Raw genomic sequence first — 13,647 nt, 5'->3', positions numbered from 1 at the left:
CGAGTGAGTTTCCAAGTGAGTCAACTCAAAACCTCATCAAGTTCACTCAGCAGTGATTCCAGTAAACTCACTGGATTTTAGAACAAAGCTTTGGGCATTGGAAAAGAAAATGAAAAAGCAAGTTTTATTGACACCTCTATAAAGAATATAAAGGGGGAAAAATTCACCAGTAAAAGCATCCCAATTAATTAAGGAAACATAAAATTACAGAAATAATATGGAAACACTGTAAAAAGAGCTAACGGAACCTGGTTACAATTCCCTCTCAGTTCTCCAGCTAGTCTGGCTGAAATCGGTGCTGAAATCCTCACCCCCAAATGCCATCCTCTGGAACAATCTGATTTCTGCCGAGTGTTGTGCTGAAATAAACAGTTCGCTTTGACCTGGTGTGAGGCCGTTGCTCAGATTCCCAGATTCCGATATACCATCCAGAGCTCTCACCACCTGAATGCATAGGAAGCCAACTTACATGAATGGTGTTTTTAAACAGTATGCATGGGACCCCCTTTCAGTAACATAAGCCATTGACATGGTTGGAAATCATCATGGGATGGGTCATCCTCTAATATTGGCCCCACCCGATGATCCTAGTCATTCAATGAAAATGGACAATTACAAAAATAGTCCACATCTCCCATTGTTCCGAATCAGATGGTTTAGATCATCAGAGGGGGTCCAGGGGGATGCTTTTGGGGGTATACACATCCACCATGAGGCCCACCTTACGAACGCTTTGGATGACCATTAATACAGCATTCTATATTTCCTCAACAAAATAAACAGTACTTTCTTCCCTAATCCGAAGAAAGTTTGAGTGCGTTATGAAAATTACCTGACCCATTCTCGGTCTCTTTGTGGCTGAATGCCTCACGCATGCGGCAGCTGCCTCAATCATCCGAAACATCTCACTTTCAATGTAGTTCTTTTCAAGCCTTGGATCAACTAAACCTTCAAAGTCTCCATTATCAAGTGCATGACACAGCAATGGTCGAGCCTGTGAGAAGGAATTTTTTGCTAAGTCTGCAATTGATCTCTTTGGTGAGGATTGTACCCGTCTTTTGGATAGATAACACCAATTTCATTGAAATAAGGAAAACGGGAGTGTATTGAATCAGCAGGGACAAATTCCCTGCAAAGGGGTCCACCCTTCCTAGCTTGGGATAATATTTCCAATGGTTTTTAGACACAGTAACTTGGATCAACCCATTCGGTCTCAAGTTGAGTCCGGGGGGTCAGGAATGACTCAAGGGGGCAACTCATGGTATCAAACTGGATCAGTCTAAGGTGTGCCCTAACAGTAATGGTGGCTGTAATGGCCACCACCGTTACCATTATGATACAGGCTCTAACGACCATTACAATCTCTCTCTTTTCTTTTCTTTTTTCTCTTTTTTGAAAAAAAATAAAAATAAAAAACCTATATCAGCCCCATAATGGGCCATTTCAGGGGCCATAGCGGACCGATACGGGTCTTTTTTTCCGTAACAGCTGTTACACCTATTATGACCCTGTAACATGTAACGGTTGGCACTGTTACTGTTACATAATGGCCATTACGGCACACCGTGGATTGGGCAGTACCGAAGTTGAGTCGACTCGGACTCATCCAAGTCTTAAACCATGATATTTTCACGATTGAGTATCTTTCTCTATTACAACATTTACATTAGGCTGTCAACGGGCTGGGCCCTGCCTGCAAAGCAAAACCTAAGCCTGAAGCCTTGCCTGCAAAGTGAAACCTAAGCTTGAAGCCCAGCCTGGGGCTGGTAAGGGCCTAAAGAAACAAGCCTGAGCCTAAGCCTAAGCCTAAGCCAAGTCAGGCAGTCACCCACTTTTGTGCAAGATTTGGGATGTGCATTGGGTGTGCCCACCATGCAATGGCCTTGAAACCCTAAACAGGTCATGCCATCACACTCTTAGACAGCCTGATCCTAGCCAGATTAATAAAGGGCCTTAAATTTTAAGCCCAGGTTCCACCCGTGCGCTTAATATTTCATCCAAGGCCAACCTAAAGTGGGCCATAACCGAAAGGCTGATGGGCTAACCTGGCCCATTGATAATCCTAATTTATAGTCTCTTCTTCAAACAAAAAATCTAACATATAGTTGCACGATGAATGAAAGAAGCAACAACAGATTCAGGTCTGGGAGTGTGAAAGCAACAACAGATTCAGGTGTGAGAGTGTGAAAACGCATGTTTTATTCAAAATGCCATCAAGTATAAAAGGCTAGGAAGCAGGAGCAAGATCATGAGTCGGAAAAGCAATTCTTCACTAGAGGGGCACCCACATAAAAGGCTCTTACAACTAAGAATTATACCATATGAACCTATATTTTTTGTTTCATCTCTAGTTTCAAAGGAATCCTTTGTTCTATTTACTGTACAAACAAGACTATCTTTTTGGTAGTTTCAAGAAACAGGTTTCGGGTTTATCAATGCTCCTCCTGGCAAAGGTGGAAGGCCCTTAGGGCCCCAACTAGACTCACCCTCCAAAGGAGACTTTTAGGGTCTACACACCATTTTGATCCAAATGGTGGTTGCTGTGCATTTGGACGCACTTTGCAAACCCTTGTCTCCTCTCCCACTTGACCAAATAGGTGCTAAACCACCGACTTGGCAAAACCTATCCAACCGGTTTTTGCCAGGTTAACTGAAAAAGCAGGCTTGAAATTCCCTTTTTTCGGAAATACCCTTTTGAGTAAGTGCATCCCAACAGGCCCTTATCGGGTTTTCTAGCACCGCAAAAGGATGAATTCTAGAGCATAATCCTTGAATATATATATATATATAGAATGATAGGGAATGAGTCCCAAACTGGCCTCATTTCACGGAGTACAGGGTTTGGCACATTAATCAAAGTGGGGAATGATAGGGTGTGGGAAATGCTCTCCCTGCAAAAGAAGGGCCCAAGAATATGAATACATTAATAATACTTTGGACCAATAATTGCATTCTCATTTCAGGCAATGGATGGAAGTCCGCCCACCCACATTCCTAGAGTGTTCCAAACACCACCATCCATTGTTAGGCAATAGAGCTTACCCATTCAACCAGACTTTCATCTCCCAAGGGTTGAGATGTATCGACAGGCTTGCGCCCAGTAACCAGTTCCAAAAGCACAACCCCAAAAGAGTAAACGTCAGATTTTTCAGTCAACTTTCCACTTGATGCATACTCCGGAGCCAAATACCTGGAAAGCCAATACTGTTTATCAGACTTTGAAAGCACCATAACATACTAATTCATCCTTTCCAGAAGAATCCACTGCAAAGTGAGAAATGTTAGAGAGATTTGCGGCAAGGTAGATTCAAGAGACAAATTGCATAAACATGCCAATGCAGAACATGTGCAAGCTCCAGGCCATTAATCAGGTCAGCCCCACCATGAACATGCAGGGCTAAAATCAGGCTAATTAAAGCAATCAGGTGGGCCACATGTATGAGAGAACTGGATGGTTGGGGAAAAGTGACCAATGTCTAAACATACACATGTACCCCACCCGAAGAATGGATTGGCCTGATGTTTTGGTACATAGGGTATTCATGGTGCCCCCACCCCCTGATGAACAGCCCAAATCTTGCACATTCATGCTGCCACGTGAGCAATGAATCTCCTCTTCATTCTGCCTTCATACAAATCTTCAAAGCATGTCTCTTGCAAGGGCGATGTTCACAAAATCTTTCTACTCAAAATTAGCCAACTTCTGAGTTAAGTACTGATCTCCTACCCAAAGGTTCCCATTACTCGTGTAGTTACATGTGTGAAAGAATCCAAAGCTAACTTTGCAAGCCCGAAATCTGAAACCTATTGAACGATGAAAGATTTCCATGTTAGAAGCTTAAATTATTTAGCAATGAGAAATCTAGATGTTGGAATTGTAAGGCACTGTTTGGTATCAAGGAAATGAGAATGTGAACTTCGTAGACCATGCGCATGTCAAATTCATGGATTTGCATTGATATGATTTTGGCAAATTCCAAAGTCCACTATTGGGGAATCAAACTATAAACCCATGGATTTAGAGAGCATTTATTACAATGGTAGAGCATTCATAGCAAAGGAATTACTTTTTCTTTTTCTTTTTCGTTTTTCATTCTCATTTGGAGAATTTGCCAAGTCCTTTGGGGGTTTGGGATTTGCCCCATATACATGGATTTATGAAGGTGCAGATTTGGGAAATCCTTGGATTTAGCAAATCCCAAACAAAAACAAGGGAGATATGAAATCTGTGGATTTCACAAATCCCTGCATCCTTCACCACAAACAGCCTTAAGGCAAAATTATCGATTGAACACAGTTTTCAAGATATTAGTTGTACCTGAGCATCAAAATTGTTATCTAAAAGAATGTTTGATGACTTTATATCCCTGTGTATAATTCGAGGATGGCCTGATAAGTGCAACCAAAAAAGAGAAGTGAAAAGTAACACATCAGTACGTGATAAAATGGGGTAATGAGATGATTGTAAAATGGGGAGAAGTACAGACTAACTATAAAACACAAAGAAAGAGAACTTACAGTCTTCATGTAGGTATGCTATTCCACGAGCTGCACCAGCAGCAACCTTAAGCCGGGTGGCCCACTCCATAGCTGGACTTCCTTGCCCTGCAAAATCCATATGCACTATGGGTACGTTTATAGACTGCAAAATCCAACTTGTGCCTTGGGGCCTGTCTGGACGCACCTCCAAAGGGGTGTTTTCGAGGCCAAAACACCATCTTCATCCAAATGGCGGTTGATGTTATGAGTTTGGATGCACTTTGCAAACCCTGGTCTCATCTCCCCGCTCAACAAAATAGGCGCTAAAACGAAGACTCAGCGAAAATGAGTCGAGTCAACATGAAAAGTAGGCCTCAAACCCCCTTTTCTGGAAAACCCTTTTTGAGAAGTGCATCCAAATGGGCCCTTAGAGCTGGTTTGGAGTAACACACCTTCTCAAGGGCCACATTTGCCAACCACTCAATTCATAGGTGGATTTAGATACAAGTTAATTTCATCCATTTATGAGTTAGAGCAGACAATGCAAAAAGAGTGATGGGTGGGACCATCCATTGGTTTTTTGTGCGCAGCCCACATGCCCAATTGGACAATTTGTGCACTGGGGAAGCATCCAAACGGCCCTTAAATAACCGTAGCTTCAGTTGTAATCAAGAGTAGAAAAGGGATGTGCAACCATGCGAGAGAATTACTGATTGAAGTGTGTAGAAAACTTCACTAAATCTAAAAATATTTCTTACCATGAAGATGATAATAAAGCGTGTTGTTTGGGACGTACTCATAAACAAGCAATCTTTGATGCTCAGATATGCAGTATCCCACTAGCGAAACCAAATGGCGATGGTGCACGCGACTAATAATCTCTACTTCTGCTCTGAACTCTCGGTCTCCCTGCCCGCCACCAACTTTTAGCTGTTTCACAGCCACTTCTCTTCCATCTGGCAGGGAACCTTTATATACAGAACCAAATCCACCTTCACCCAAAAGATTCTGCTCTGAAAACCCATTTGTGGCCTCTATTAGCTCTTCAAATGTGAACCACGATCTTGAATTGCCTAATCCATCTGGCTCAGGTGGTGAATATGGTAATCCACTGCTGCTGGAGCCATTTCCTACAAGAGGAGCTGAAGAAGGAGGCTTTGAATGTGGCGACTCTGAATACAGAAAGTAAGGCCCATTAGTTTCCATCAATGGCCAAAAATGAGCAAAAAAAAATTTCAAGACAGTATAGCAGGCTTCCTCAAACTAGAGCTATAATATGATGCTTCATCAAAGAGAAATGTGTTGTTTCTTTCTTTCTTTTTCTCTCACCAGGCAGTCATACAGGATGGTATACCATTCAGTAATCTGCGCCATTCATCTGGTAGGCCCCATCATGGGATGAATGCCCGAACATATCGCCCATAATACAATCCTAGACATTTGATGAAAGTGGAAAATTACAACCAATAGACCACATTTAACAGGGGTGCAATCAGATGGTTAGGACGATCAGCTGGGGGAGATTTGTGGGATATCTCCCACCCACCATGGTGCCCACAATATGAATGATTTGGACCACCAAAAGATAGGCCCTACATGAAAAGCTTATAACTCCAAGCAATCATTCTCACATTGTATACTTCCTTACTCAAGAAAGGCTTGTTATGATTCAATGGTGCACGGTAGTGATCAACTGTATGTTGTAGGTTGAAAAACATAGCATTTCAAAATACAAATGGAAAGTATGAATAATCTGACAAGAGAAGAAAAAACTAAAGAAACCTAAAAAGAAAAAGAAGAAGAAGAAGAAAGAAAGAAAGAAAGAAAGAAATTACCTGACTTATAGGAAGAGCGGAGTGGTGTAGCGTTAACATAGCCACCACCGAATCCAGCCACCTTTTTATTTCTCCTCGTGACCAACCATACAGCTAAACCAATGACACTAAGCACAATAAAACCTACTCCCAAACCAATTGCCACAGCAGCTCCTGTATTAATCCCACCACTCCTCGAGGAATTTGCATTTCCTGGCACTCCACTAACATCTGGGTTATTGGATGATTTTGTGGGAGTACGACTAACTGGAGTATCGGCATTCCCTGGCATGATGGGCGGGGGTAAGGGTAGAGTTGGAGGAGTTCCGCGAGCAGAAGAATTGCCTGGAGGAGTAGGAGGAGGAGGCACAGGCTGTGGTTCATTTCTGAGTGTAGGCGGAGGTGTTAAATGAGAACTAGAAGGGGCAGGGGATGGTAGGACAGAAGGTGGAGATGAATTTTTGGGTGGCTTTGCTGAAGGCGGAGGTGGAGAATTGGCGGGTGATGGTGGAGGAATGGTGACAGGAGGGGGTGAGATAAGTGGTGGTGAAGGTGAGACCGCTTGAGGAGGAGGTGAGATAAGTGGTGGTGAAGGTGAGACCGCTTGAGGAGGAGGTGAGATAAGTGGTGGTGAAGGTGAGACCGCTTGAGGAGGAGGTGAGATAAGTGGTGGTGAAGGTGAGACTGCTTGAGGAGGAGGTGAGATAAGTGGTGGTGAAGGTGAGACTGTTCGAGGAGGTGGAGGAGGTGATGAGGGAGGGGGGGAAACTACAGGAGGGGGATTGGCAGGAGGTGGAGCGGGCGATCGTGTTGGAGGCGGTGGGGAAGCTGAAACTGGAGGAGATGCAGGAGGGGGTGAAGCTGGAATTGGAGGCGGGGAAAGAACAAGAGGTGGAGGCGAGGACTGTACAGGTGGAGAAGCTGGAGGAGTTGAAGCGGGACGAGGAGGAGGTGGGGTGGATAGAGAGATTGGTGGTGAAGAAGACGAGGAGGGGGGAGGGGATTTAGCGGGCAGTGATGGGGAAGGATTGGAAGAATTTGAAGGCAAAGGTTGATTGGAACTCGGAGTGGGTTGAGATTGTGGAGGAGAAAGCGAGGAAGGTGGTTGTGGAGTAGCCAAAGGGGGTGGAACTACTGAAGGAGAAGATGTAGGAGAAGGAGATGAAGCAGACATCTTCACCCAATTCGCCCCTCACCGAAAACCAAATCAGCCAAAACGAAATTCGGCAAACTTCACTGATCAAAACTCGAAATCACCGAGCATCCAGCAAAAGGTGAAAACCAAAACTTCCTTGAGCAGAATTAGTCACCAAATTCCTCTTGAGTCAAACCCAACTCTCCAAACTTTCCTGACCAAAACACCCCAAATCTCCAAAATTTCCTCGCCCTAATCCAAAACTGGAACTTTCTTGAGAAAAACCCAAATCAAAACACACTTCTTTTAACAAAACCCAATTCACCAAATTCTTTCCCAAGCAAGAACCAAATCACCAAATCCCTCCCTAAGCAAAACCCAAACCACTAAATTCTCTTCTGATCAAAATCCAAATCACAAAATTCCCTTCCAAAAAAAAAATAAAATCAAATCGCGCCAAACGCCTTTGTGAAAGAAACGCAATCCAACCGAATCTCTCCTGAGCAAAATCCCAGTAGCAAGAAGTCCTTCAATCAAAACCCAAATCACCAAGCGCCATTATGAACAAAACCTGATTCAAAGAATCTCTTCTAATCAAAACCCAACTCAACAAACTCTCTTCAGTACAGAAAAGTCAGCTCACCAAAATAGATTCTGAGCAAAATCCAATTCACTAGACACTTCTCTAAGCAAACCAAAATCAATTCTGAGCAAAATTCAATTCACCAAACACGTTTCTAAACAAAACCCAATTACCCAAACACCTGAAATATACAGAAAAAATTCCAAAATTCACACTTTTCTGAGCAAATGCAGCATACCCAATACAGAAAAATCGCATTAGAGAAAGCCCACGACATTAAAAGAACTCACCTTTCTCTCTCCATATCTTACATCCCTTTGAGCTGTGGAAGAAGTTTCTTCTTCTTCAACATCTGAATAGTAAGAAAAATGCAAAAGAAACTATATCTGAATCTGAAATCATTCAACGAAAACGTGAGAGCAACTCACATAAAGGAATTCTCCAATGCATGAGTAAGACAAATCAATCATACCATCATCAAATCACAATCAAACGGTGGAGATGCCGTTGGGTTGGCTGCATTTCGGAGCTCTTTTTTTTTTTTTAAGATTTTAAAATCAGCCCCCACGAGAGAATGAGTCTCAGCTCATTGTCAGCGCATATTTAAAAAAGAGTACGGTAGATCTTAATACACGCACTCCTAACGATGTACACGTGGCAGTACGTAACTCAATCTGAACCGTCCAAATCGAAAGATCACGGTGGATACGACATGACACTTCATGGTGATTGGAAATCCTAACCATTCAATACGTGACTGCTATCAAAATGAAATTTGCAGATGGGGCTCGTAGTACTGATTTAACAAGGAAATGTCCATTGATTGGATCGTTACAGTAGCCCAATCAGTATGATTTACAAGATTTTCCCCAATTCTTAGTGGGCCCCATGATTTTTACTGCTTGGATTGAAGAACATACATGCAAGATCTACTACGGATTCGTGCACTTCTACAGTTTTATCTATCGTGCGCGGCTATGATGGCAAAGTAGATTTGATTGTTGGCTATACTACTTCGGGAGAATTTGGGCGGTTTGGATTATAACGTATGCGCACCTCATGTAGATTGAATGGATGCATGTGTATAAATCACTATAGTCCTTTGTTATATCATATTATTCGGCGTTTTATATTCGTTACATTCTCTTTGATGTGTTATTAATTAAAATAGCATTCAATTATCATTTTTTAACGTAATGACCTCACCATGTTAAGTCATTATTATTTCAAGCCTCCAGGTACTATTTAGCTTTTTTCAGTATAAAAATGTTCATCTACTAGCTGTCTCTTGCATGGTGGTAGCTTTTTATCGAAATCGAGAAATCTTTTTAAGAATCGAGGCATGGCCCCACTAAATCAACAATTCGGGGTCATCCATCCTCTAACTTAATCAATTCAATTTTATCTTACAACTGTGAACTGACAGTAAGGTCATTTAAAAAAATTTAGAGTTATTTGTTCCCTATAACTGCATTAACATTATGCATTGCTTTTGAACTATTTTCTTTGATGTGGTTCATCCATGATGAATTTTTTTCTCAAACTTTAACAAATGACATGAAATTAAAACTTCTTTCATGCAGACAGATTAGATTTGCTTCAAGACAATTCAGTGGGCCCTACACAGGGTCTCACATGGGTTCAAAAGGTGAGGCCCCCATGTGGGAAGGCCTTTTGACCTTTTTCTTCTTTCTTTTTCATTTTTTTTCCTAAGATGGAACTGCACAAATAGTCGAAGCATCTTCAACAATTATTAGTTTTATAGACGAATATTGCCCTCCCTGACGATGATGAAAAACTCTAGCCAATTTCTAATGAAGTTTCACAAAAAAAAAAAGAAAAAAAAAAAGAGAGAGTTTTTTAAAGTTCTTCGGCCACAATCTCCAACTTAGAAGTTATGTCAACTAAATGTGAGTTCTTTTGCATGTGATGTTTCTTATTGTTTCTAGGTATCAATGGTGGGAGTTTGTGAAATGAAAGAGGGTACAATGTTTTCCTTCGTAGTTATTTTTTTATTTGAATATGAATATATAGTGAAAGATTGTGAAAGGTATGAGGTTGTGGAAGAATGTTATAATTGATGAGTTTTTTCAATTGAAGAATGTTGTAATAGATAAATTTTATAATGGAATAATATTGTAATAGATAAATGTAACAAATATTAAAATGAATGAATATTGTAATAGAAAATAGTATCCAAATAAGGTAATTCCAAACAAGTACAAGATCACCCAAATTAAACATGTAACAAGTAAGTTATGACAATTTTCATGAAATTTGTGATCCACAATGAGTATCGGAGACCCACAGTAACTTTGGGCCCACTTTCGAGCAATCAAATGGTGTCCCAATGAGTTAATTCCAAATTCAATTGAAATTTTATCAAATTACATTTCCAATTAGTACTAAATCGCCCAAATCAGACATGTATTGATGGAGTTATAACTATTTTCATGGGATGGATCCTTACTCTTGCTCCAGTGGTAAACTCTCAGGAGTTTCAACACCCAGTCAAGGGTTCGAGCATCCATATGTGGTGAAATCCCACTACGGCATGAGTGTATGGGGGTGTATGTGTGCATGTGTTTAAAAAAAAAAAAAAACTATTTTTGTTGAATCAGCGATTTAGAGTGTGTATTAATGATCCATAGTGAATATCAACAATTTGCCATGAGTATCATCGATCCATAGTGAATATTGGCGAACTACGGTTAATATCGGCAATTCTCACTGAATATTGACGATTCATAGTTAATATCAGCGATCTTCACTGTGTATCACCAATATGCATTATGGATCACCGATTCGACGAAAACGATCATAATTCTCTTGTTACATGTTTAATTTGGGCGATCTCATACTCCTTGGAAAAGGTAATTTAATAAATTTTCAAATGGATATATATTCATCTCATTTGGATACTATTTAATTACCCGAAAGTATGTCTAAATTTCATTAAGGACTGTGGATTGTCGGTACATACTATGAATCATTAATCTAACAAAAACAGTTATAACTTTTTCGTTATATGTTCGATTTGGACGATCTTGTACTTGTTGGAAAGATACAATGCTAAAACTTCAAATAAATTTAAAATCACCTCCTTTTTATACCAATTGATTGCCTAAAATTGGGCCCAAAATTACTATAAGTCACCGGTCTCACGAAAATGATCATAACTCTCTCGTTATATGTTTGATTTGGGAGATATTATACTTGTTAGAAAGGTAATTTGATGAAATTTTAAATATTTTTAAAATCACCTCATTTGGATACAATTTTATTGTCTAAAAGTTGGCCCAAAGTTCATCTATTTGTATATATCATTCGATAATATTATAATGAACTTTAGGCCCACTTTTGAGTAATCAAATGATGTCAAAATGAGGTAATTCTAAAGTGATTTGAAAGTTCATCGAATAGCTTTTCTAATGAGTATAAGATCATATAAATCAGACATGTAATAAGAAAGTTATAACCATTTTCATGAGATCTACAACTCATATAGAGTTATGACAATTACGAACATTAATCCATTTTAACATTCATCTACTACAACATTCATCACATTCATCCATTATAATATCTTTCTGTTTCAAAATTCATCGATTATAACATTCTTATATGATAATATTCTTTCACTACAAAATTCATCAATTTCATAAACTTCTACCATTTATACCAATAAAAAAATAGAAATAATAATTATAAAATGATCCACTAGAGCCTCATCTCTTTTACAAACTCTCACTGTTGATACTCACCAATATAAAAAAAGGTAACGTACAAAAGCTACTATTATCCTAACATAAACTTACATTTGGTCGCCATAGTTTTTACATGAGAGAGTGGCAAACACATCAAAAGCAATACTTAAAAGCTCGCTAGAATGGAAGAGATGTGCAGTATGCACATCGAAAGCTTGTTGGAATGGGTCCCATAGAGGTGGCAACAATCCTAATAGCCAAATAGTCAATTCTTGTGAAAAAAAAAAACAAAGAAGAAAAGTAGGAAAATACCAAATGACTTTTCCGCGCAAGGAACTCACTTATTAAACACATCCCACATCTTATGTGAAGCTACTAGATCATTTTGGAGCAGATTTAGGCCGTTCACATGAAATGTTTTAATTTCATACAATCTATCAAAGTTTGATGGAAAAACTCGTCACGTATATACCTCGCTAGAGGAAACAATTTGAAATTAATGCATAATGTGAATGTACTTGTGACCCACAGACAACTCCATTTTTTAAAATGACTTTACAGTGAATTCTTAGTTGTTCAATGAAAGTGAGTGGATTAGATTGGTCGAGGGGTGGATCCAATCATTAATTTAGAGGGGTGCACCTCACATTCTCAAATAACCCTCACGACTTCTCCAAAAAGTAAATGCCATACAAGGGGATAAATGACACAGGGTCATTTTTGTCTTGGAAAAAGCCAAATAATACCCAAAAACTAAAATAATAATGTTTTCATATAATAAAGGCATCTCCTTCCTGAAGGCCTAATTGAGGGCTATTTTAAGTAATAATCCTCCTGGATTCAGCAATAACCCCTCCACAGGATCAAGCCGTGTGGTACCAACACGATGAATATCTTTTATACAATGTGTCCATCCAATTTTCAAGATCGTTTGGAACCCAAAAATAAGACGTAAAAATCTCACGTACGAAATGGTGATGATTGAACATCCACCATTTGAAACATTTTGAGGGCAACGAGTTTTGGATCAAGCTAATATTTATGTTTTCCTCCCATTGAGGTTTTTTGGACATAATTAATAACTTGGATGAAAAATAAACATTAGAGTGAGTAGAAGGAAGTTTTTAATGGTGGGCATTCAATTACTACTGTTCCCTATTGTGTGGTCTACTTGAGAGTTGTGGCTACCTTATTTATTTTATTTTATTTTATTTATCATATCATAGAATGATAACTGCGTGGATAATACATATATGTTATAGTGGGTTCATATATATTTTTTTCCAGCACCGACTCATCATGCCGGAGGGGTCAATACGGAAGCCGAGTCCCTCGTCTTTATGTACATCTCTTCACTAAAAGAGAAATTGACCAGTGTAAATGCCACCTTTTTCTCAGCTTTTTTTAAATGCTCCCAAACTTATTTACTCAGTCTAAACCTTTTAGGCACGGACGGATTAATTGAGGACGAAAATACCTCCGCTTTTCATCGTTATTTTTGAAAAGTAGGGGTATTTTTGTCCTCAAATTAGTTTATCCGTACGTGAGAAATTTAGACTGAGAATGTAAGTTTGAGATGTCTAAGAAAAGACGCTGGATAGAAGGTGGCGTTTACGGTGGCCAATTTCTCCTACTTAAAATAAAAGGAAGGGATTAGCTGTTACCCAGGTAACACAACACCATAAAGGTGGCTACCTTGATGTATTTTTTTGTATATCTACGCCGTTCATATTTTTTGACATCTCAATTTAGGATGAAATCCTAAATCATATGAAAATACAAATCTTAGGTGGACCATATCAATAGAAACAATGATGAATAACCATTAAAAACTTTTAATGAATAAAAAAAAGTTTTGGATCAATCTAACATTTCAATTTTATCTTCATCCAGACCTTCTTGACATTATCAAAAGGTTGGATTGCAAAT

At 39.5% G+C, this 13,647-nt stretch overlaps 1 protein-coding gene across 4 annotated transcripts; it reads right to left on the bottom strand.

Annotated features, from left to right (window-relative positions):
• Positions 1 to 110: 110 nt before the first annotated feature.
• On the bottom strand, positions 111 to 8,588 carry LOC131234428 (proline-rich receptor-like protein kinase PERK9). 4 transcript variants are annotated; one of them, XM_058231286.1, is made up of 10 exons: positions 8,484 to 8,582; positions 8,302 to 8,363; positions 6,315 to 8,192; positions 5,238 to 5,651; positions 4,519 to 4,623; positions 4,319 to 4,389; positions 3,728 to 3,804; positions 3,043 to 3,190; positions 833 to 994; positions 111 to 444 (listed from the first exon to the last, which is right to left on the bottom strand). In XM_058231286.1, exons 3-10 carry the CDS (start codon positions 7,465 to 7,467, stop codon positions 253 to 255), a joined length of 2,322 nt encoding a protein of 773 aa, XP_058087269.1. In that variant the 5' UTR covers positions 7,468 to 8,192; positions 8,302 to 8,363; positions 8,484 to 8,582; the 3' UTR covers positions 111 to 252. The 4 variants fall into 4 exon arrangements, with proteins under 4 accessions (XP_058087269.1, XP_058087270.1, XP_058087271.1 ...); XM_058231287.1 differs by having other exon boundaries at positions 6,315 to 7,999; XM_058231288.1 differs by having other exon boundaries at positions 4,519 to 4,605; positions 8,484 to 8,581.
• Between the last annotated feature and the right edge of the window lie 5,059 nt (positions 8,589 to 13,647).

The sequence above is a fragment of the Magnolia sinica genome, chromosome 19 (assembly GCF_029962835.1).
Source record: "Magnolia sinica isolate HGM2019 chromosome 19, MsV1, whole genome shotgun sequence".
Taxonomy (NCBI): Eukaryota; Viridiplantae; Streptophyta; class Magnoliopsida; order Magnoliales; family Magnoliaceae; genus Magnolia; species Magnolia sinica.
Note: the sequence above shows the minus strand (reverse complement) of the source record. Positions and strands in the feature narration are given on the sequence as shown.